Source organism: Rhinatrema bivittatum, chromosome 17 (assembly GCF_901001135.1).
Source record: "Rhinatrema bivittatum chromosome 17, aRhiBiv1.1, whole genome shotgun sequence".
Lineage (NCBI taxonomy): Eukaryota > Metazoa > Chordata > Amphibia > Gymnophiona > Rhinatrematidae > Rhinatrema > Rhinatrema bivittatum.
Window position 1 is genome coordinate 44,892,163 of NC_042631.1, and position 25,111 is coordinate 44,917,273.

A 25,111-nucleotide genomic window follows, 5' to 3' on the forward strand; every position below is an offset into this window, starting at 1 on the left:
GAGTCTGGGTGTGTGTGTGGCACACTCTCTCTTAGGGCTGATACAAGGGTATTAGATGCCCTAGACAAACCTTACAGCCTTTCATTCCCCCTTCCCTCCCCTCCCCACATAATTAAAACTTACTCATTCTTTTCCATTTTAAAATGTATTAACTTCCCCAACCTAAAAAGGCAGATTGCATAGGGAAAATAGACATTCAAAGTACAATCTTCTGAAGTAAAAATATCACTTACAATATGTATATTATATTTACATGCACTGCTGTGGTGCCAACCAGAAAACCCTGCAAAAAAGCAAGAGACGCTTGGAATCTATATGGTAATAGGCCTACTGTAATGTTTCTTGGGCATGGGCATGACCCTCAGAGAGCCACGAGAAAAAAGAATTTCTATATAAAAACAGCACTAACTGCCACAACAACTCTACCTATGAAAGTTAATATTACAAATATTACACCAGGCCTAAAATAGTAATGCACCCCCTATTAGGAAAACAGAACAGGGTCCCTCTGTGTTCTGCATGTGTAAGCGAGGTGAGGTATTCTGCTAGCATGTAGTTTCTATGTAGGAATTTAAAGTAAATTAGTTTGCTCTGCTTTCCTAATAGGCCTGGTGTAATATTTGCCTTCAAATCCAAATCAATGGTACAACCGGTCAATCTTAACAAATATAAGTCTTTAGCCTAATCTATATGTGGGCCCCTCACTCTGAGGGTCTGTATTTTAATACAGACTCTAATATGGTATAGGGTCACCTTACTTTAATTACAACATCATTTTTTTGTTTAGTTTTTGTGTTTCTATGTTAAAATTATTGTTGCTATCAATTTTCAGTGGATTATTAATTCTCACTTCTAGCACAATATTTAAAGATACAAGAGGAACAATGATACTCATCCAGTCCAATCTTGGTTGGTCTCCCCTTTCTTGTGTTCTTGGCTTTCATGTTCATCTTCATCATGCGTCAGCCCGTCTGAGCCGTGTCAATATTTGCCTTTTCATAGATAGGGTTGTTCTTGTTTGAGTGCTTGCAGTTAGAATTGCTTTGGTATGGGATTTTGACTATATTGTTGTCATTATGTTTACTGAAGGCTGCCCAAGTGCCAAACCCATACCTAAGACACATTTCAATAGGCCTAGTATTATATGGGTTCCAAGCACCTCTTTTTGCAGACTTTTCTGGGTGGCACCACAGCAGTGCATGTTCTTCTGTACAATAAACTGATACCAGCTACATGGGCTTGTCAGCACCCATTTTATGTACCAGTAGGTGGGGCAGGAGCATCTGGGGATCATTCCTGCACAATTTAGAAATTCTGGAGCTATGGATGGGGTAAAATAGGTTCGGGGTGTGTCAATTTTGACAGTTTGGATTGCCAGAGGAAGCAAGGCTTTTTATCAGCGGTGAAAGGGGGCCTGAGACAGAGCGTGAGATTGAAAGTTTCTCTTGTGTTTTGCTAATTGGGGAAAGCAACAAATATTGTCTGTTAAAAAAAAAAAACAAAAAACAGAACAGGGGAGTGGGGGCAGCCAAAATGCTAGCGCCAGCCCTGAGGGTCCGTTGGGTGCCGCTGGATGACGTCACTCGCATGTCACGGCTAATTCATCCCGCTGCCTCGGGAGAACCCCGTTTATGGTAAGCGCACTCGCCATCACTAGATGATGCTTTTGTGTGTGATTTACATCATGAGGCTGCTGAAGAAACAGATATCATCACAAAGAATGATGGTCATCTTCAGAGTACAGAAGGCAGACCAGAGATAACTCCGTATAAAACTACCACAGCGCAAGTCCTGCATGCATTTGGCACCCCTCAGACTGAAATAAAAAATGAAAACGAGCAGAGTGCGAATAAAATGATAAAGATTAAAACATAGCTTCTTGGAATGAGCTTTTACATCTTCATTCTGCGGCACTGTCAGAACAGGAGGCAGAAACAATCAATCTAACGACTCACGATTAATTAAAACAAATGGTAGCAAAGCCAGTGGACAGCACGGACAATTCTTTTATTGGGCTCCATGCAAGTGCTGTGCTGTGCTGTGCTCTGCTAGGGGCAAGAGAAGGAAAAGAGAGGTCTGACATCAGCAAGGAGCCAGGCAGTGGATTCAGGGGCTCGCCGATTGTGAAGAAAGATCCGGAATTTCCAGCTTTCACCTCAAGGATGAAAGTTCACATGGGGGGGTTTCCTGGAAATGGTGCCCGGTTGAAAAAGACATAGGAAAGACACATTTGAAAGCCATTTAACCGGGTAAAATGGTTTGGGCTGAAACTTGCTCATCTCTGCCTGGCCAGAAGTACCCGTGAGCTTTCACAGGCCTCGCGCTTTCAGCCCGGTTAAACAGAAGGGCTCCTTTGAGGGGGCTTAGCTCGGGGGAGTAAAACAGTGCATGTATTTGATTTTTTATTTTTTTTTTTAACATATACGCTACTTTACTCCCTCTCTCAGCCACCCACACACAAAGTTTTCATTCTACAGCTGAAGGATATCTTTAACTGAATGACAGCAATGGCTCTGAACAGAAGATCATGAGAGACATCTCTCTATATTTGTGATTCTGGTTGGACTGAAGGACAGAGCTGGGCTGTGCAAGAAATAAACTATCTACAGATTAGAATTCCTGCACAGTGCAGAGATCTGTATAAATGAAAAGTATCAGGGATTCTGGGGAAGATATATATGGCAGAATCCGTTTTGGTCTCTGCTGGGCAGAAATGAATTGCTTATAATGATTCTTTTGCCCAAAATTCTTTGGGCCCAACATTCAAAGATATCTGGTTATCACGTATCCAGATAACTTAGAAGGGATATTCAGCAGCACGGCTGTGCTGTTGAATATAACTGGATAGACTTTAGTTATCCAGATAAGTTATGTCTGGATAACTTTAGACCTGCTATTGAGTAGATCTAACTTATTCGGTTAAGTTAACCAGATAAGGCTGAATATAAGCACTTATCTGATCAAGATAACCAGATAAGTAGCGCCATCACCATCCGCCCATCCGGTTATCTACATAGCCGGCTGACTTATCAAGCTAAGTGGCACCCGCTGAACATAGCCGAATATTCAGGAGCTACCACATAGCCAGATAAATCCTAATTGCCCGATTAAGTAGCATTTCAGTATTGGACCCTTTGTATTTTACAGATGTTGCCATGTTGGTTAAAGGGGAAAGTTGTCTTGCTTTTCCAGATAAAATCTAAGTGCTCTCATATGGAAGAAGAAACCTAGAATAGTGCTTTCTAAATTATCTAGGATAAATGATTTTGCCAGGCTTTTATAATCCATTTGGCGTGCTCTGGCCCAATATATTCATGCATCCCCTAATTTTGGCACATGTTGGACTTTTAAAATTCACCTTTTAGTCAGTTACATTCAGCCAGTCGATGAAAAGAGGGAGCAAAGAGTGGGTAAGAGGCATTTGTAACTTGCGAGATTTAACTAGTTAACTCCTAAAATTAGCGGATTAAACCTTTTGAAAATCTACCCCAAAGTGGCTTGCCCAAGGTCACAGAGATTTTCAGTTGCAGAAACAGGTCCGGCCAGTCCCATGGCTCAGCTTGAAGAGCTGCACAGCACGGCAATCCCTGTTTCTCATGGCCCATCAGACTATAATGGGAAGGGAAGAGGCTTTCAGACTATGAAAAAGCCGAATCACTAAACAATGCAGGTATTCCTGCAGATGTTAGCTGGCATTTGTCTAGTGTTACATAAGGCAGTAATCATCAAGGACTGATCGCGTGGCCGTATTTGCATGTAAATGCCGAGTTGTGAGAGCGCACATAATTCCAGTGTGCTTGTGTATTAAAATCTGGACATGAGTATGCAAATGAGCCAAATAGTGCAGGGAAAACCATTGAAGTGAAATTTCAAAGGAGTTATGCCCATAAAAGTAGCATATAGCATAGATATTTTGAAAAGCCCATTTACGTGCGTAAAACCTTTTGAAAATCCAGCCCTAGGAAGAAAATTACCTCCATTGTGCAGTAAGCACTAACGCATGTAAAAATGTATGAATTATAAGGCATCCATCTTGATATCTGGTTTTGGTTTTTTTTTCTCCACCTCTTGGTCTTGCATTAGCGGGAGATATTCACTTTTTTGCACGCTAGTGGCCACGGTGAACAGTGATCGGGGCAGGCATAAAGGGCAGAGGATTTCTGGAAGCCGGGTTCCTGGAAAAGAAGACAGAGCGAGAAGGGAGGCCAGGGAGGCCCGCGCGGCATGGAGAGCGAGGGGCAGCGCAGCTCGGGTGCAGGACACAGAAGAGTCCGGAGGCAGCCATGCTCAGAACATTTATATAGCAGGGGTAGGTAACAGCTGGGCCCCCAGCTTCCTCCTCCTGCCCCCCAGAAACAGCTGCTGGCAGTGAAAGCTCTTGTGTGGCTTCTGCTGCTCGCTCCTTCCCCCTCACTCCCCTGGAAACAGATGATCTCAGTGGGACCTTTTCATCCAATTACATTTGGGATGGCACTTTTATCACAACTGTGTTCTTGAGACCTTTCTTAGGGGGGTGATCTCAGCATTATTTTTTTTTTTTGATTCCCACAAAAAACCCTTCTGCCCTGCTCCTTGCCCTCTCTCTGTCCGTCCTGCTCTACCTAGCACCAGTATCCCCCAGCACCTCCCCTTCTCTCTCTCTCTGCCATCCATCTTTCCCAGTGCAGACCCTGTGTCTTTCAGCATCTTAGGGTTTTTTGCATTTTTAGGGTCCTCCCCTTGCCTTTACCCCACCTTTTGTGGGATGGGTCTCAGGGATATAAGCTTTCCCCCGAGCATGTGCAAAGGGGCCTTTCCTCTTGGTGTCTACCTTCGAGGACTGATCGAGGTCTTTGTGCTCCCCTGGCAGAGTGACCCAGGAGGTTTGGAGAATTAGAGAGGTTTAGAAGTACTGGGGATTTCTATGAGGATTTCTGAGAAATGAAGAGTTTTGTTAATTGCTTAGAAACATAGTAAACGATGGCAGAGAAAGACCCAAGTGGTCCATCCAGTCTGCCCAAAAAGCCTCATTTATTCATTTTTATTCTGGTAAGGGTAGTAACTGCCGCTCTGCGCAGGTTGCCCCTTATCTGGAGTGGACCAGTTCCTGACAGAAGAGCAAACCCCCATCTCTGGAAGGACTGACTTCTCCTCGTTCTGCCCTCTTTGTGCCTAGTTAACAGCAAAGGAGAAGGCCTGGAGATCTGGGATTGTGAAAAGAACTTTCTTTGGAAACAGTTATGTTTGTCCCATCTAGGGTTTTGTTGTGGGCTATCCCAGTTTTACGATTGTGAATGAGGACAGTGGAAACTGAGTTAGTTGGAGGCAGGAGAGTGGCTAGAAGATGCACCGTGGATAAGGAAACCACTGCTTTTCTTGTGATGATTTGTATTTTGGTAATCATGATTTTTGCAATAGTATCCTGGATCATTATGTTTAAGTTACAGTAAAGAGTTTTTCATTTGAACACCATCCTTTATTCATCTTCCTTCAAAGCAGATCAGCCACTGCGGGTAGCCACGGACCAGTACTGGCTCCCCGTTTAACAGTGAGGTGGGAAGGAGCTCCTGCCACCATTAGATGCTTTCAGGGGGTGAGGGGAGTGAGTTGCAGGCTGCACAGGATTGAGTTGCGAGCCAGAGGTTCCCCATTCCTGCGCTAGGCTACCAGTGCACAAGAGTCTTCTGCACGGATTTATGCTTTTACCACATAAAGGACGCATGCAGGTCGTGCAAAGTAAATGTGCTGAAATAAAGCCTTCCATGGATTTTTTTTATGTGGCTTTAATGATTCGGCCTTTAACTAGGAAGATGGCCCAAGTATCATCAATATCTCCCCTCCCCTCCCATCCCACCCCATCCAAAAAAAACAAAACCTGCGGGGAGCGAGGTCTCAACTCATCCACTCCCGGCGATCTAGCGCTGCTTCTTTCTTCTAGCACTGGAAGCGTAAACTGCTGTAGACAGAAGCAGTGCTACATCGCTCTAAGGCAGGCCTAACCTAGCTGGATCTATGCACATTTCAGCTAGGTTAGCTCGATATCTCAGCCCCTCAGAACACCTCTTTATTATCCGGCTATAATTTAACCAGATAAGTGGCTGAATATATCAATTGTGCCATTTAGCCTGATAAATTTTGAGCTACCCATCTAAATGGCTTTTGAATATTGACTTCCTATCTGCCCAGTTTTTTATGCTCTGAGTAACTACAAAGAGAAAACAGAATACAAAGCTTAAAACTTTGGTAACATCAAGGTCCCAACAAACTTCACATATGGCATCCAAACCCTGGAATAAATCTGGGACCCCTAGACGTGGAGTAATCCTGGAAACGCTGAAAGGCCACACATGTGGAACCTGAGCCCTGAGGTAACATTGAGGGTCCTGTAGACCAGTGGTTCTCAACCTTTCTTCTATCAGGACACACCTGAGAGATGACTCTTACATGCGTGACACACTGAGCACATACCCATCATGGGAATAATATAAACCTTTACTCTGCATCCACAGGAATCTCCTGCTTCCTAACATTGGGTGCAGAGCAGAACTAAGACATTTCCCTGTACAACTCACCATGCAAAAAAGATATTCTGATTCTGGTCTCATCTCAATAACAGCAACACAAACTCCCTCTGCTGTCAGATGCATTGTAAAATAATACAAACAAACCCCGCTCAGTACCTGTCTATCAAACCTGCCATACTGAAGCAGCACTAACTCCAAGAAATTAAACAGCAATAGCCCTACCCATGAAAAGGCAGCAGTTCACCACCAGTGCAATAAAGTACTGAGAAAATACAACAAATAAGACTGATACAAATCCCTATTTGCTAGTAAATTACCTCATCTCAGTCACACACATACAGAATACAGACAGACCTACCTTCACCTAATATAAAATACCACAAATTACAAATGCGGAAACAAAAACTAGAATGGAAACCTCAAGACCTTCTGCATGCAGAGCAAAACTGGAGAACTAGAAATGAATACATATTTCCTCGTACACTAAGCAAAGTTCAAAGATTAGAAGAAATGCATATTCTCAAAACTGACATAGTATAGCCCTTGAACCCAGTCACTCCCCTGCGTGCCATCACTCCTCACTCAATCATCCCTTCACATGCTCATATCCCTGTCCAACATTTCTGACACCCCTCACCCCTGCATCCTCTTCCCTGTGCCGCCTCTCTCCCCTGCTAAACTCTCCCTACGCAGCACACCTCTGACCACTTCTTTCCCACCCTTTCCTACTCAGCATCCCCTGACCTCCCTTGTCCCCAACCCAGGAGGCGCCACACCTCCATCTCTCCTCCCTACCCAGCAACCCCAACCTCCTTTCCTCCACCCCTTTCTGTCCAGCAGACTCCTGACTCCCTATCTCCTAAGGCCTTCCTGCCCAGCACATTTCTCCCTCCTCCTGGTTCCCAGCCAGCAGAAAAGCCTTCAGTCCAATCCAGAGTCTCCCTCCCACTTTACCAGCAGCAGAAGAGAGCAAGAAGCATTGAGGAGAGGAAGAAGATGAGGCAGCAGCAGAAGTCAGCAGTGGATCTATAGAGCGCGCACCTCTCTCCCTCATGCTCCTGCTTTTAAGTCCAGGCCCCATGGGGTGAAGAAAGCATCAGCAGCCTCACTGCCAGGCAAAGGAATATAAAGTTGGTGTCCTGCCGGGCCCATATGAACAGGAACTGGTGATATCTCACTCTGATCTGGATGAAGGAGGAGGGAACAACCTCCCACTGAGCCAGGAAAAGGAGAAGGAAGCAAGATCATCTTCCTCTCATACCCAATAAAGAATAAATCAGCCAACTCCTGCCCAGACTGATGAGGAAAGAGCAGCCTTCTGCTGGGTCTGCAACACCCCTTCCGTGACCTCCCGATTCACTAGTGTGACCAGACACATCTTTTGAGAACCACTGCTGTTGAACATAATAAAACCACAACATATCATTCTACGAAAAAACAACCTCAGGTCACTCCCTCCCCCTAAGAGGGAACAGAACCCAACGCCTCCCTCTGGCTTGATCCTTGACCTGGGTAAGACTGCAGGCTGGAAAAGTTCTATGTGGAATCCCTGCCTTGGATTAAGTAATGTTCACAGTACAAATGCACCAGCAGTTTCAGGAAACCAACCTTTCTTTGGGTTTAACCTGGATTCCTGATTTCATTATGATAATAGCATGTGTTTTAATATAATGCAGAAATATAATTGAAAGGGGCAAATCAGTTAATTGAATTGAATGTACTCAGGAGCAGATAGCTCAGTGGTTAGCAATTAGCATTCCACATGTGAGGCCAGCTTTTCGCAGCTTTTCGCATTGGAGAAAGAAGCTCAGGTAGTTAAGAATTTCTCAAGACACAGGACTGATGACATTTAGCTGTAAAGGTTGCAATTGGTACTAAAAACAGTATAAAGTGAGCAATATATGTCAGGTTGTACCTGAATTACTAATGATGCTGTAAGCCGCCCTGAGCACTATTTGGAAAGGTGAACTAAAAATCCAACAGCAGCCAAAAACATGTACAGTTGCAAAGCAGTGAACAAAACTGATGTGCATTTTATTTCACCTCATTCCAACTAAACAAGATCATGATCAGTGTTTGGAGGACAGTTCATCAGTGTGGGTCTCTTTACACTGGTTTTATAATGCTAAGATGTGTTCGTCTGCATGCTGGATTTGGGGTACTAAAGAGCAATCAGACATTCAGGACCCAACGGAAGAAGCCGTGCCGAGCAGAGTGCACAAGAAATGTGTATATAGGGCTGTAAGTGCTGCTTAGCGCCCTCACATGGAAATCACATGCCCATGAAGGCATTGGCTATTACCTTCCAAGGCAGAGAGGTGCGCTGGCTTAACTCAGGTTTTCTGAGCGCTGGAAATTTTACTTCCGGTCAGAGCTGGAGTAAAGTTTCCAGTGCTATGGGCAGAAAAAGAGTTCTGGTGCTGGGACCTTTATGCGCAGAAAAAAAAGGCTTTGTGCATACAAACTTCTTTTCTGAGCAATAAATAGGATTTATGTGCTGATAAATCATTTTAAGGTGAATCTTAAAAGCTGGACGCGCACTGGAATCAGGAAATGGGTGCGCATCTGGCACTTGCGCGTGCCCACCCAATTTTATAAGGTGGGAAGATGCGCGCATAAGTACCAATGTGCGAATATCTCGCATCGGCCAAAGGAGAGATGTGGGTGTGAGCAGAGTGCGGGCATTCCCGGGCAGGGAAGTACCTACGCACCTGGGCGTGCGCCAAGGTCCAGCGCCTTATAACTTTACTTCTGCTATGGAGGAAGTACAAGACTCAATAAAAATATTTCCAGGCATCTCTGAGGCATATGTGCGCATATGTTATAAAACCGCCACGTGCGCCCGTGCACCCGTTTGAAAGTTACCATCCCAATGTACACAAAACAAACACAAACTGTTTTGTGCGCATAAAAGCTTTTCATGCGCACAACACGTGTGTATAAATCCTGTCCAAGAGACTCCTCCCCGTCACCCGAGTTAAAATGTGTGATCAGTCTGTGCTGAGCGCATATTTTAACTTGGATCTGTATGCACATTTTTGTGTTTGCACACATTTGTAACTCCTGTTGCATTAGCATATCATTTGCTTACTACACTGAGAGTTAAATAGGGTTTATTTAGTACCTAATTTCAGCGCATAGGCTTAATACAGAGCTTATATTACATCGGCCCCTCAGTGACTGGCCAAGGAGAAGCAAAGCAGGCGGCTTTTAGATTCAGCGTTTAGGTGAAGGAGTCACCACTACACTTGGTTTGCGTACACGGAAAATGTGGAAAGTACTCGAGGTGCACGATACGGAATTGAGCAAGGAGAAGCAGAAGTAAAAGTAATGTGCTTCTGACTGGAGAAGAGGCAACGGAGAGGAGATAAGATAGAGGTTTATAAAATCAGGAGCAGGGTGGAAGAGGGATTTACTAAGGCTAGGGGATTAAAAGCTGGGCGCGCACCAAAATTGGGAGATGGGTGAGCATATGGTACATGCGCATGTCCACCCAGTTTTACAGGCCACCCACGTTTGCGCACAAGTCCCGATGTGCGAATATCTCGCATTGGGGAAAAAGGGGGCGAAATATGGGCATGGGTGTGGATGTTCCAGAGCGGGGCCAAGAGATATGCATACAAATACCCACATGCCTGGGCGTGTGCCAAGGTATATATGAGAGTAAAGTTACTTCTGCTATGATGAGGTGCAAGTCTTTATAAAACTATTTCCAGGCATCTATGAAGTGTTTGAGGTGTCTGGGTTAATGGGGCACTGCAAGCTAAAGAACCGGGGGGTTAGGAGGACCTAGTTCTAAACTGGTGAAACTGATCATGGCTTGGACACGCGCCTGTTATAAAATCCCCTCACTTGCGCAGCTCAAAGCTGGCATTACACAGTTGTGCACGCACGCTAGTAAATTTAGGGGCACGCATACTCATGCAAGGGCTATTCTATAACACACACATATGTGCACGCAGGACATAAAATGACCGCTTGCCTGTTTGAAAGTTACCATCCCTGGGATTTCTTGCCAAAGGATATGGTCAATGCATCTAATGTAGCTGAGTTTGAAAGGGAACAGGTTCCTGGAGGAAACGTCCATAGTACATTATTAGTCAGGTAGATTTAGAAAAGCCACCACTGAACCCTGGGAGTGAGCAGCAAGAAATGAATCTACTCTTTTTGGGATTTGCGGGGTACTTATGAAGCGGACTGGCCACTGTCAGAGACAGGATACAGGGCTGCAAGGACCTTTGATTTGACTCAGCATGGCATATCTTATGCTCCGGTGAGGAAGGAATTATGCTATGAGATGGTCCAGAGTAATCATACAAAAAAATGAGTGGATTTCTTATTAGAATTTTCAGTCTGCTCAGTATGTCTTTTCAGTAGCTTTCTTCTTATTTTTTTAGTGCCAATTAAACCCTCCAACAAATCTTTTCTTCCATGGTCTGTTTTCCTCCATATTCTTTCTAATTATCAAGTAATTGTCTTCATATCCTTCAAGCAACTTCCCAAGTGTTGGAGCTGGTCAACTAATTCTAATGGGTCAGAGATTTCTATGACCAAAAATCTCTAAGTTCATACTGAATGCTACAAATACAAAAATATCCAGATATTTTGCGGTATTTTCATAGGAGGTTATTTTTGGTTTGTTCTAATTAGGAAAAAAACCCCAAAATGGCTTCATTCGTTGCATATTTTGCATTTGTTAAAAATGAATGCACATCCCTAGTTTATAACAAGGGCTTAAATAAAAAGCAACTAAAAAAATTATGAAAGTTAATAAATTATAAGAACCTAAGATTTGCCAAACTGGGTCAGACCAGAGGTCCATCAAGCCCAGTATCATGTTTCCATCAGTGGCTAATCCAGGTCATAAGTATCTGGCAGGTTCCGTAAAGATCGATAGATTCCCAGATATTAGCAGTGGGTTTCCCCAAGGCCACTTTAATAATGGTTTATGCACTTTCTTCCAGGAATTTGTCCAAACCTTTTAAACAAATACTATACAGATCATGAAAAAGGATAAAGAAATATAATAAAAGTTTGCAGTAATGGCTAGATTGCTTCTACATTCCCTGGAGATGACTTTAGTTTAGATTTATCGTTGGAAAGTTTGATCCTCTGATTTCATAGACTTTCCCCATGATTGAAGGAAATGATGAAACAGGTTGAGCTTAAATTAAAAGTCTGACACTGTTGTTTATGCTTTTTCATATCGGAAAATAGTAAAGTGATATATACAAAATTAGAGTGTAAACCCTGTGGGTATAGGGAAATACCTACAGTACTTGAATGTAATCCACTGTGATGTACACTTTGAAGTGCCCAAAAGTGGATTATAAAAATCTAAATTTTAATCAATATTGTTCTTGTAGTAGCCCCTGAGGCAGCTCCTGCGAGAGTGAAACTTGGCCAGAGTCAGGCTAACACCAATAAAGAATCCCTGATTATACCGATCACTACAGTTTGTCCTGTTTTTCATATAAAAATCTAAATAAATATCTATAACTTATATGTACACACACACACACACACACACACACACACACAAACACACACAAAATAGACTCTCAGATAGTAAGTTTAAGAACTTATAATGGGTCAGACCATCAAGCCCAGCATTCTGTCTCCAACAGTGGCTATTCAGGGTCCCATGAAAGGACTTGGCAGATCCCAATGGGGAGATCCTGTCCCTGTTGCTCACTCCCGGATTTAAGAGGTGGCAATCCACCTGTTGCCATAAACTTGACCAAAACAATTTTAAAGCCATCTATTAGACGTGACAACAATTTCCAATAACAAATTCCACAGCTTCATCGCGCATCGTCTGAGAAAACAGTGTTAAATTTGATTTAAATCTTCTACCATTCAGCTTCATGTAGTGCCCCCTAGTCCTATTGATAGTGTAACCATTCCCTATTTACCTGTCCCACCCCACTCATGATTTTATAAACATCTATCGTCTCCTCTCCAAGCTGAAGAAGCGTAACCTCCTCAGCCTTTCTGCAAGCTGCTCCAACCCCTTTACTGTTTTTGTTGCCCTCTTTTCTAGTTCTGCTATATCTTTTTTGATATGAGGTGACCAGAATTGCATACAGTACTCAAGGTGTATCCCATTATTATATTCTCTGTTTTATTTTTTATTCCTTTCTGAATAATTCCTAACATTATACTTAATTTACTGACTGCTGCTGCACATTGAACTGAGGCTTACAGTCAAAGCTCCACAATGATCCCAAGGTCCCTTCCCTAAGTGATATCTCTTAATATGGAACCCAGCATTGTGTACCTCTAGATAGGATTATTTACCCCAATTCATCACTTTACACTTATCCACATTTTCATGTAGATGCTGGTACCCAGTCTCGCAAGGTCTTCCTGCAATTCCTCACAGTCTACTCATGGTTTAACTATTTTGAATATGTTTAAAATTTGAAACTCGCTTGTGGTTTCTGAAATTTGTAAAACTTGAAAAATTACACTCATTTTAATGGGAGTTTTTCAGAATTAATACTTAGTTACTAGGAAGTCCTAAGAACATAAGAAGAGATCTCATGCTGCTAATGCTGGTAAAATAAGCATCTAAAATAGCCCTTTCTCTCATTGTTTTCTGAAACAATTAATTCATGAAGCAGTCATTTATTCCATCAACATATTTTACCTCTCTAGCATGTGTTAATTTTACATTTGCCCAGTTAATATTGGGATAATTGAATTCTTCCATTTTTACTGCGCTGCCAAACTGGTAAGATTCCCCAATTTCTCTTAGCATTTCATCATTCATCTTATCATTTTGGCCAGGTGAACAATAGTATACTCCTATTACTATACTCTTACCCAACACACAAGGGATTTCTACTCATAAAGATACTCCTCTGCACTTAGTCTCTTGTGGAATCTATATCCTGTTGGACTCTATACCCTCCCGGACATAAAGTGCCACACCCCCACCAAGTTGATCCTCCCTATCATTGCAATATAATTTGCACCACAGTACAGCACTGTCCCATTGGTTATCCTCCTTCCACCATATCTCTGAGATGCCAATAATGTTTTTCTCATCATTTACTGCTATACATTCTAACTCTCCCATCTTAGACTTCTGGCATTGGCATACAGACATTTCAAAGTGTGTTTTTTGTTTGTATTAACAACCTGCTTTTCAGTTGACAGGGATAAAGTGAAATCCTTTCGCTCAGGTGCTTCTTTACTTATAAGTACATTGACTACTTTTCCTTTTATTGGAACCTCTCTGTTGTGATACTCTAACTCTAATGCCTCATTAGTATCCTTCGAAGATACCTCCCTCCGAACCATGCGCTGCTGAGCAACTGTCTGCCCTGGTACTAAACTTGTTAAGACTGTCAAATAAGCTTTTTAGAAATATTGCATAATTAGAGACCTTTGTTTTCAGTTTCTATTTTATTTTCCTCCAAATTTATCAGTTTTTATTATAACCAAAAATATAGGAGAAGAAAATCAGTGGAAAAAAAACATAACTCATTTTTTCCAGATTTTCTTTCATTTTTGTTGGTTATAACAAAACACTGATATATTCCCATAAAAAATAAAATAAAAACTGATAACGAAGGACACTCTGCATAATGTTGGCTGCCCCAGTGCAGAAGAACCTGGATTGGATTCACTGGCTTGAATGGGACTGGGGATGCTGCGGAGGCAGCGTTCACAGCCTGGGGTGGGGGGAGTGTGGGAAGGAGGAGTCAGAGTCATCGGGCAATGGGTCATACCTTGTAGCTGGATTCGGGACCCATGATGGTAGGATTCTAGGAGGAGCTTGGACCAAATCAGTCTAGAATGAGGAGGAGTGGGGGAGGGGGAGGAAGAGATTATAAAATAATCCAGGGAGCTGGAAATGAATGCTCATGGTACGAAATCCCAGACCTGCTTCTGATTGAGCTGGAAGCTTAAAAAAAGGAGCAGAAAGGACCTGCTGGGTAATAATAATAATACCAAAAAGTAGAGCTGAGACCATTTTCTTTTCATTGTTAGAGAATTTTACTAAAGGTATCATATTCCATAAACTATTCACTCAGTGCTCCTCTGAGAGCATTCAAACCTTTTCTCTAATTTTAATTCTAACCCTAGTGGTTAGAGCAGAGGGCTACGAACCAGGAGACCGGGGTTCGAGTCCCGCTGTTACTCCTTGTGACCTTGGGCAAGTCACTTTACCCTCCATTGCCTCAGGTACAAAACTTAGATTGTAAGCCCTCTGGGGATAGGGAAATACCTACAGTACATGAATGTAAACCCATGTGATATGTCAGTATATAAAAATAATAAATAAATAAATAAATGAAACTCTTATTGTGAAAAGCTTTTTCTGCCAGTTCTTGAGATGGCCCTTTTAACCAATGTATGTAGGGATCAGGATCACCTGACTTGACAAAAGACTCTCCTCGTGGATTCAACCCTCCCTTCATCTCTTTTGTTAGCCACATAAAAACGGGTTGAATTGGCAAAAGTTTAAAATTTGTAAGCACTAGCGCCAATCCTCAAGGCTTGAACCCTGTCTGTTTTTTTTTTGTTAGTGAGGCAGCCTCTCCTCACAGGTCAAACCCCTAAGCCTCCCAGTGTTTCTTTTTTCATGCGGTGGCTCTTTGTGCGCCATCCCGAGAGCCCGGAAGAACGTGCTGCTTTGCGCGCGCGCGTGTGTGTGTGTGCGCGTGCGTGTGTGTGTGTCTGCGTGTGCACTGTGTGCTGCCCGTTTTATCCAGGCGGTCATACTCACACTTAGTAGGAGGCACTTGTTTTCTCTGATGGCCCCCACGCAGCCCAGGAAGCCCACAATCATGACGATAGTGCCTGTGGCAATCAGCAGGTTGGCAGCAGACAAGGAAGGGAAGGACGAAGACAGAGTGGCAAAGTTGCCCTGTGTCACTGCCAGCCAAATGCCAACACCCAGGATCCCACATCCTCCGAGCTGTAAAGAAACGCAGAGAGAGAAGGCTGAGTGTCACTGTTAATGTAGTGCCGACGGCACCATAAATTTAGTACTGCACTTTCAACAAAGGCTCTGGGCAGCCTAGAACAGTTCCTGCACACAAACAAGGAGCTATTTTCTCTTTTTTTTTTTTACATTCCCCGTTGCTTCTGGTCAGTTCCTAGCGGTGAGGATGATTCCAGTGGATCCTGCTTAGTGCTTTTGGCAGCAGGTTGTAGACACATTCACAGGTCGAGCCCTCTTTCTCTGGAGCTATACATTAATGTATCCCTTTAGTGATCAAAGGCACGCTGTAACTGTTACTACCAACGTATGCATTTATTTAACTTATATTCTGCCTTTTCATTGGTAGCTCAAAGTGGATTATATTCAGGTATTGTAGGTATAATCACTGTCCCCAGAGGGCTTGCAATCTTAAGGAGGTAATTTTCAGAAGGTTTTACGCACGTAAATGGCCTTTTAAAAATTGCTATATTACACGCTACTGTCACATGAATAAATCCTTTTGAAAAACTGAGCAAGTCACTTTACCCTCCGTTGCCTTGGGTACAAACTTAGATTGTGAGCCCTCTGAGAACAGAGAAATAACTGCAGTACCTGAATGTAATCCGCTCTAGAGCGCTGAAAAGAGGAGTATTAAATAAATAAATATATATATAAAATTACTGCCTGAGTTTGTACCTGAGGCAAAGGATGGTGAAGTGACTTGCCCAAGGTCAGCTGCCTTCCCTGGTTTGCAGTCTGCTGCTCTAACTACTCCTCCATTCCACTTATCACTTCTATAGCGCTATTTTGCACTTTACAAATCTGCGACTTCCAGGTACCATTTATTTTGTTTATTGGATAAAATCCCTGTTTGAGGGGTTTGATGGTTAGAACTCTGCCATGCTCAATAGGAAAATTAGGTTTGAACCCTGGTTCGGAATTCTGCTGCTTGGACTTTGATTGACAATACTTATGAAGTGGCACTCACGGCCCTATGGGAGGCAGAGTCAAACTGTGTCTCACAGTGCCACCTAGTGACTGATCAAAGAGCTGCACAAGAGCACACTGCGGTACTAAAATGTATATAGTGTTGCGATTCCGGGCCGCCCCCGGAATCGCCACTCACCGGCTCGCGGGTTGGCGCGGATCCCGCGCTCCCCAGGGCCCCGGGGACGCCGCCGACCGCAGGCCCGGCGTTCCCCCAGCTCGCCCGGGCCTACAGCCGCTTCTGCTGCCGCTCCCCTGCCTCGCCGGAGCAGCCGGCGCCTCGTGGCGCTAAGCCCCGCCCCCTAGACGCACGCGCGCGTCTCTTTTGATTATTTAAAGGGGCCAGCGCGGGAAAGCCTTGGGGACGCCCCTGATGATGTCAGATGCCTCCAGGGTACTTAAACCCTGCAGCCAGGCCTAATCGTCGCCTTGCAACGAGGTTCCCAGGCTTGCTCCTGTCTCCAGTTGCTGCGTTCCTGCTGTCTCGGCTTCCACTTGGTTCCTGACTCGGATTGGCATACGTTTCCTCTTGGCTTCTGACCCCGGACTGGTAATTGGATTTCTTCTGGCTTCTGACCTTGGACCGGCTTCCGTTGACCCCCTGGCTTCTGACCTCGGACCGGCTTCCGTTGACCCCCTGGCTTCCGACCCCAGACCGGCTTACGTGGATTCTCTGGCTTCTGACCTCGGACTGGCTGACGGTGATCCATCGGTTCCTGACTCCGGATTGGCGAGCAAAGACCCTTCGACACTCAACCTTGGACTGCAGCGGACCAGGCCCCCGTGGGCCCTCCTAAGTCCCAGCGGCCGGGTTCCTACGGGCTCCTCCTGGGGGGACTCCGGCTTCCAGGGTGAATCTCCTAAGTCCCAGCGGCCGAACTCCTACGAGCTCCTCTCGGGGGAGGATCGGCTTCCAGGGCGAAGGTTCTCTCAGCACAGTGCCAGCGCCTTCATCACCACCTTCCTCGCCAGAGCTCTTGGTCGCATAGAGCTCCCAGGATTCCACCTTCGACCAGCCACTAGTCTGTCAGCTCCGCCTCCCGGTCGGGGTCGCTGCTACAAACATCTACAGCAGCTCCTCTTCCGGCTCCGATCGGCCCAAGGGTCCACGAATCCAACAGATTGCAAGGCCATGGACCCGGCGGACCTTGCCGGCCTAAAAGCCATTCCGGGTATTGCCCAGAAGCTGCAGCAACAGCAATCCTGCCTGGATACCTTGATGTCTGCCGGCCAACGCCTGACGGACCGGGTAGGAGGGACTTCTGCAGCTCACTCCGCAGCTTCCACGTCTCAGATCCACTCAAATTCCCCTGTTCCGGTACAGATGCCAGCACCTCCTAGGTACTCTGGGAATCCGAAGACCTGTCGGGGATTCCTTAATCACTGTTACATTCGTTTTGACCTCCTGCCAGCACAGTTCACCACAGACCGAGCAAAGACGACATACATTATTTCTCTGCTGGATGGGAAACCTTTGACTTGGGCTTCCTCCCTTTGGGAGCGCCAAGATTCCCGTTTAAATAACCTCGTGCAATTTGTCAAGGCTTTCCGCAGGATATTTGACGAACCATCCCGGGCCTCCACAGCTGCCTCAGAGATCCTTCAACTGAAGCAAGGAAATCGCCCCCTTGAAGAATTTGCAATGGAATTCCAAACCCTGGCCAGCGAACTGGGTTGGGGCGAGGACAGCTTGCATGGGATCTTCCTGGAGGGTCTGTCTTCTCGGCTCCAGGATGAACTGGCGGCCCGAGATCTTCCGGACGACTTGCAGGAACTTATTGAATTGGCCGGGCGCGTGGACCGGCGTATCCAGCGCCGGTTCCGAGAGCGAAGGCCCGCCCAGGGGCTCTCCGTCCGTCGGACCACTCCGCCTCGAGCTCGGCCTTCACCACCTGCAGCCACAACTCCATCTACAGAGGAACCTATGCAGTTGGGCCGCGGCCCTCTATCTTCCGAGGAGCGCAGACGCCGCCGTACCTTAGGACTGTGTCTTTACTGCGGGGCCCAGGGGCATTTTCTGGCCCGTTGTACCGAACGGCCGGGAAACGCCCGAACCTAGAGCTCAGCGGGGAGTTGACTCTAGGCAACATTTCTCCCAGCTCCCCATGCACCGTTCCTGTACGACTTTGCCTTCCAGAGGGAGACTTCGACACCCTAGCCCTAATCGACTCTGGATCCGGGGGGAATTTCGTCCTCCAGGAGCTGGTACAGCAGCTACAGCTCGAGGTCCGTCCGCAGGAACCGCCTGTGCGGGTTTCTTCCATTCAAGGGAACCCCCTTCCTGGGTTAATATCCACTCGCACCAGTCCTCTGAAGCTCCAGGTTGGAGCCCTCCACCAGGAGGAAATCTCGTTTCTTATTCTCGAAAAATCCATCCACCCAGTCATCCTGGGTCTACCCTGGCTTAGGGAACACTCCCGGTGATTGATTGGAGGTCCCTTCAGATCGTCTCCTGGAGTCCGGCGTGCCGCCGTCATTGCCTTCCCGCACGCCCACTACAACCCGTCTCACTCTGCACAGCCCCGTTAACGGTTCCTCCCCAGTACCATGCATTCCAGGATGTCTTCTCCAAAGAAAAGGCAGAGCTGCTCCCGGAGCATCGACCATTTGATTGCGCAATTAATTTACTTCCAGGAACTACACCGCCCCGTGGGAGAGTTTACCCTTTGTCTCTGCCAGAGACCCAAGCCATGTCAGCCTATATAAAGGAGAACTTGGATCGGGGTTTCATCAGGCCATCGAAATCCCCGGCCGGAGCCAGGTTTTTCTTCGTGGGAAAGAAGGATGGGTCTCTTTGCCCCTGTATAGATTATCGGGGCTTGAACCAGATCACTCGCAGGGATCGTTATCCGTTGCCTCTGATTCCGGAGCTGCTGGACCGCCTCCAAGGCGCTCGCGTCTTCACTAAATTGGACCTCCGAGGCGCCTATAACCTCGTCCGCATACGCCCTGGGGACGAGTGGAAGACCGCTTTTAATACCAGGGACGGCCATTATGAATACCTGGTCATGCCTTTTGGCCTCTGCAACGCCCCCGCGGTATTCCAAAACCTGATGAACGAGGTGCTCCGTGACTTCTTATACACTTCCGTCATCGTATATTTAGACGATGTACTGATATATTCTCAGGACCTCGAGGCACATCGGCAACATGTGCGCCAAGTTCTACTGAAACTAAGGGAGAATCGTTTATACGCCAAACTAGAAAAGTGCCAATTCGAACAGGAGTCTCTGCCATTCTTGGGGTATATTGTCTCCTCCACTGGCTTCCGTATGGACCCCGACAAAGTGAGCGCCATCAGGACCTGGCCACAGCCGTCGGGGGTGAAAGCACTCCAACGATTCTTAGGATTCGCTAATTTCTACCGACAGTTCATCCCGCATTACTCCAGTCTGGTAGCCCCCCTGACGGCCCTTACACGAAAGGGCGCGGATGCGCGAAACTGGTCCCCCGCTGCTACACAGGCCTTCCAGGATCTCAAGGACGCCTTCTTACAGGACACCTGTCTCCGTCATCCAGATCCTCAGCGTCAGTTTATCGTGGAGGTGGATGCCTCTGACGTCGCGGTAGGGGCGGTGCTGCTCCAAACCTCCCCGGCAGGCAAAACCTGGCCTTGCTCATACTTCTCCCGTAAGTTCTCACCGGCAGAGAGGAACTACGGGATTGGGGACAAAGAATTACTGGCCATAAAGTTGGCCTTTGAGGAGTGGCGCCAGTGGTTGGAGGGAGCTCAACATCCGGTTCTGGTGTACACCGACCACAAGAATTTACAGTATTTGTCACATGCACAGAGGCTCAACCCTCGGCAGGCCCGGTGGTCTCTCTTTTTTAGTCGGTTCGACTTCTCGCTTCGCTACCGACCCGCAGCCAAGAATGTTCGGGCGGATGCTCTCTCCCGCACTACCGAGGTTGAAGATGGGGAGGAAACTCCTCAATACATTCTAGATCCAGCTAAAGTGCTACTGGCGGCCACGGAGCTGGGTCCCGAAGGGAAGACGGTGGTTCCGGCTCGTTCCCGGAGAAGAGTCCTGGCATGGGCACACGACTCCCTGACGGCGGGCCACCCCGGAGTTACCCGAACCCTTGACTTGCTCACCGAGTTCTACTGGTGGCCAAGAGTGAGGGAGGATGTTCGGCTCTATGTCCAGTCCTGCCCCACATGCGCTCAACAAAAGCCACTTCCGGGCCGCCCCTGGGGCCTGCTCCAGCCACTCCCTATTCCCACGGAACCGTGGTCCCACTTATCCACAGATTTTGTGGTGGACTTGCCGCTCTCTGAGGGGAAAACCGTGATTTGGGTCACCGTTGATCGGTTTTCGAAGATGGCTCACTTCGTCCCGCTTCCCAAGCTACCTACGGCCCCTGAGTTGGCTGATCTATTTGTTCAACATATTTTCCGATTGCATGGCCTACCGTCGCATATCGCCTCAGATCGAGGCCCGCAATTCACAGCCAAGTACTGGAGGGCGTTATGCAGGAAATTCGGGGTACAACTGGATTTTACCACGGCATTCCACCCCCAGGGTAACGGACAGGTGGAACGAACTAACCGCTCCCTGAAGACATTTCTCAGGGCCTTTGTAGATGAGCTTCAAGACAACTGGGCCTCTCTCATCCCCTGGGCGGAATTCTCCTATAATCGCCACAAGCACTCCGCTACACTACAGCCTCCCTTCCAGCTAGTTTATGGGAGGGTGCCTAGACCTCCGTTGCCATTACCAGTGCAGGTTACCTCCCCGGCGGCACAACTAACAGCCAGTCAGCTCCAACGCCTCTGGCTTACTACTCAGGAAAAACTTCGCAGGACGGCCACCCGCTTTAAGGCTTATGCAGATAGGGCTCGACGGCCCGCTCCGGTCTTCCTACCCGGGACGAGGGTATGGCTAAGCACTAAACACATCCAATTGCGGACTCTGTCCATGAGACTAGCGCCGCGTTACATCGGACCTTTCCCGGTGGCCGAACGCATTGGGGCTGTATCCTACAGACTGCGCCTGCCATCCACGCTCAAGATCCATGACGTCTTCCATGTGTCCCTCCTCAAGCCACTGGTGCTCTCCCGATTCCGGCCGTCTCCGCCAGAACCCTCCGAAGTTTCCTCAGATCCGGATACCACCTACACGGTACAGGAGGTGCTGGATGTCCGGTTTCATCGTCGTCGGTGGGAATACCTCCTGTCCTGGGAGGGTTATGGCCCTGAAGAGAACTCGTGGGAACCCTCTACCCACATACTCGACAAAGCGCTCCTTCGTCAGTTTCATTCGGCCCATCCGGATAAGCCACGGCCTCCCGGGAGGGGGCGTAGGAGGGGGGGTACTGTTGCGATTCCGGGCCGCCCCCGGAATCGCCACTCACCGGCTCGCGGGTTGGCGCAGATCCCGCGCTCCCCAGGGCCCCGGGGACGCCGCCGACCGCAGGCCCGGCGTTCCCCCAGCTCGCCCGGGCCTACAGCCGCTTCTGCTGCCGCTCCCCTGCCTCGCCGGAGCAGCCGGCGCCTCGCGGCGCTAAGCCCCGCCCCCTAGACGCACGCGCACGTCTCTTTTGATTATTTAAAGGGGCCAGCGCGGGAAAGCCTTGGGGACGCCCCTGATGATGTCAGATGCCTCCAGGGTACTTAAACCCTGCAGCCAGGCCTAATCGTCGCCTTGCAACGAGGTTCCCAGGCTTGCTCCTGTCTCCAGTTGCTGCGTTCCTGCTGTCTCGGCTTCCACTTGGTTCCTGACTCGGATTGGCATACGTTTCCTCTTGGCTTCTGACCCCGGACTGGTAATTGGATTTCTTCTGGCTTCTGACCTTGGACCGGCTTCCGTTGACCCCCTGGCTTCTGACCTCGGACCGGCTTCCGTTGACCCCCTGGCTTCCGACCCCAGACCGGCTTACGTGGATTCTCTGGCTTCTGACCTCGGACTGGCTGACGGTGATCCATCGGTTCCTGACTCCGGATTGGCGAGCAAAGACCCTTCGACACTCAACCTTGGACTGCAGCGGACCAGGCCCCCGTGGGCCCTCCTAAGTCCCAGCGGCCGGGTTCCTACGGGCTCCTCCTGGGGGGACTCCGGCTTCCAGGGTGAATCTCCTAAGTCCCAGCGGCCGAACTCCTACGAGCTCCTCTCGGGGGAGGATCGGCTTCCAGGGCGAAGGTTCTCTCAGCACAGTGCCAGCGCCTTCATCACCGCCTTCCTCGCCAGAGCTCTTGGTCGCATAGAGCTCCCAGGATTCCACCTTCGACCAGCCACTAGTCTGTCAGCTCCGCCTCCCGGTCGGGGTCGCTGCTACAAACATCTACAGCAGCTCCTCTTCCGGCTCCGATCGGCCCAAGGGTCCACGAATCCAACATATAGGGCAGAGTATGGGACAGGTGCCCTAATGTCATAGGTGTGCACAATGGCTCCTTCAGAGGCTGTAGATAGCAAAGAATCAGGAAAGAAATGCAGATGTATATATATATATACTCCAAGGGGTAGATTTTAAAAAAATACGTGCACGTGCACACACATGGACACGCAATTTTATAACATGTGCGCACACACATGGACGCACGATTTTGTAACATGCGCACATGTTATAAAATCGCGGGCAGCGCGCGCAAGAGGGGGGCAGATTAAAGCAAAAATCGCATGGCAACGCATCATCTGGCTTCCCCAGTTCCCTCCCAGTCTGTTCCAATTAAGGAGCGGTCTGGGAGGGAACTTCCCTACCCCCTACCCTAACCTCCCTTCCCCTATCCCTACTCTATTTTTTTTTTTTTTTACCTTTTGCTCCTGCAAAGGAGCTGTAGCAAGTTGTGCGCGCCAGCACCCTGCTGGTGCACGATCCCCCGACAAAGCAGCAAATGGCCGCTGTACCAAGCACCTCTAGCCCTGCCCCACCCCCCGGACCGCCCCTCTCCTGAGGCCCGGCTCTTGGGCGCATAACAGGGGTTATACGCCAGGCTGGGCCCCTTTTAAAATGCGCACAGTGCACACAAGGCACAGCCGCGCACGTAACCCCTGTTTTTTGCGTGCGTGGGCCTTTAAAAATGTGGCCTTAAATTCCTACACACACACACATACACACACACACAAAACAAACCCATTTAGAAAAACTAAACTTCAAACTATGCTCCAGCAGCCTGCGCCACTTTTTGGATATTTGTCAGGTAATGTTCTGAACAGGGAGAGCAGTCAGCCATGCACTAGTCATACTGACCACGACAGCAGTACAGTAACTTGTGCAATAAAGTGAGTTCTGTGACACAATCATAGGAAGCAGCAGCGGAGTCAGCTACAGAGATCTAAAGTGTGCTACTCATTTCCTTTTGTCAAATGGCCCTTTCCTCAATTGCAGATCCTAGGAGGGAACAAGGGAGGCCAAATCATTGCTCAAGAATGACAGCTGCTGTCCTGCTGGAAGGCGCATTGCTAGTGGGTTCTTGACAGAACTGTAGTTCATGCCACCATGATGACTGGAAAGGGAACATCCCCAGGTAGCTGGGAATGAGGGGTATTGACACTGTTGAAAGGCGGTGGCTTCTGGGAAAAATGGGGCTGGGAAGTGGGAAGACGAGAGGCATATACAGCCAATTAACTAAACAGGATGTCACAAAACAACCATAAATACTGTGCTTCCAGTGCTCAGGGACAAGGTGACTTTCATTAAACCCTTTAATCTGATGGTTAAAAGCCTACCATACCAACAGATCATGAATGCTATTCTGTTCTAAACGGTTAGCTTGGTTTTTGTGGGCTAACTCAGGTCCCTGGCTCTGCTCCAACAGCGAATGTGTGCAGCACACTGAGCAGAAAAGCTTGCATGGGGGGTTTCCATCCTAAAAGGGGATCTCTTTGGACCAATCATAAGAATGAATTCTCACTAATTGTTTTCTTTTCAAGTTAATCATTAAGCAGTGAAAGGTCCCAATTCCAGCTTTCCAAAGCTATTCCTGGACCTGTCAATTCTAAGAATTAACAGCGGCTAAAAATTCAATAAACTGGTGCTCTCTTAAACCTTTGTCTGAGCTAAGCCATTCATGTCTGATGCATGAGCTTGTAGCAGCAGAGAAATACAAAGCATTGGAACTTTTCATTTAAAAGCAAGTAAAGACATCCAGCTTGGTGCTGTCTGGACTGCACTGAATATTAGATTTATAGGATCATGGCTTACCAGAGTGCCAGCTATTTAGTTCAAAATAAGACAGCAAATACAGGAGATAAAATACCAATCAGTGACTCTCACAACAGCAAAAGTGCTTGGATAAATGCACATTTATCCAAAAGGCTTCTCGCACCTATCCCAGGCATCCTCGGAGGGCAGAAAGTGCTGCACTGCACAGCTGCCTTTGCCTCTACAGGACGAAAAGTAACATAGCAAGCGAAGGCAGAAAAGGATCATCTGGGCCAGTTATTCTGGCCACTCTGCAAAAGATTGATTTAGTATATTTGATGTTTACTTCTGCAATACAAAGCAGATTACAGAAACAAACAAGCGGCATGAATATATCCTACACATGTAAATTAAAGCAATAGAACAAAATAAAACATAACCATTATCACACAGAATCTTCTCATTTAACAGAAAGGTTGCTCATGCAACTCAGTCTTGACTCCTTTCCTGAATTAAATGGCGCTCAGTCTCCATACAAGCCTCAGTGGGAATACTGCTCTACAAAGCCAGCACAAAATGGCTGAATGCCTTCTGTCTAGTA

At 47.2% G+C, this 25,111-nt stretch overlaps 1 protein-coding gene across 1 annotated transcript in view; it reads right to left on the bottom strand.

Annotated features, from left to right (window-relative positions):
- The window catches only part of TSPAN4 (tetraspanin 4), a 597,345-nt gene that overhangs the window by 175,210 nt on the left and 397,024 nt on the right, over positions 1-25,111 (bottom strand). The window contains 1 exon segment of the mRNA XM_029582420.1: positions 15,244-15,435. Coding sequence (XP_029438280.1) covers positions 15,244-15,435 — 192 coding nt within the window.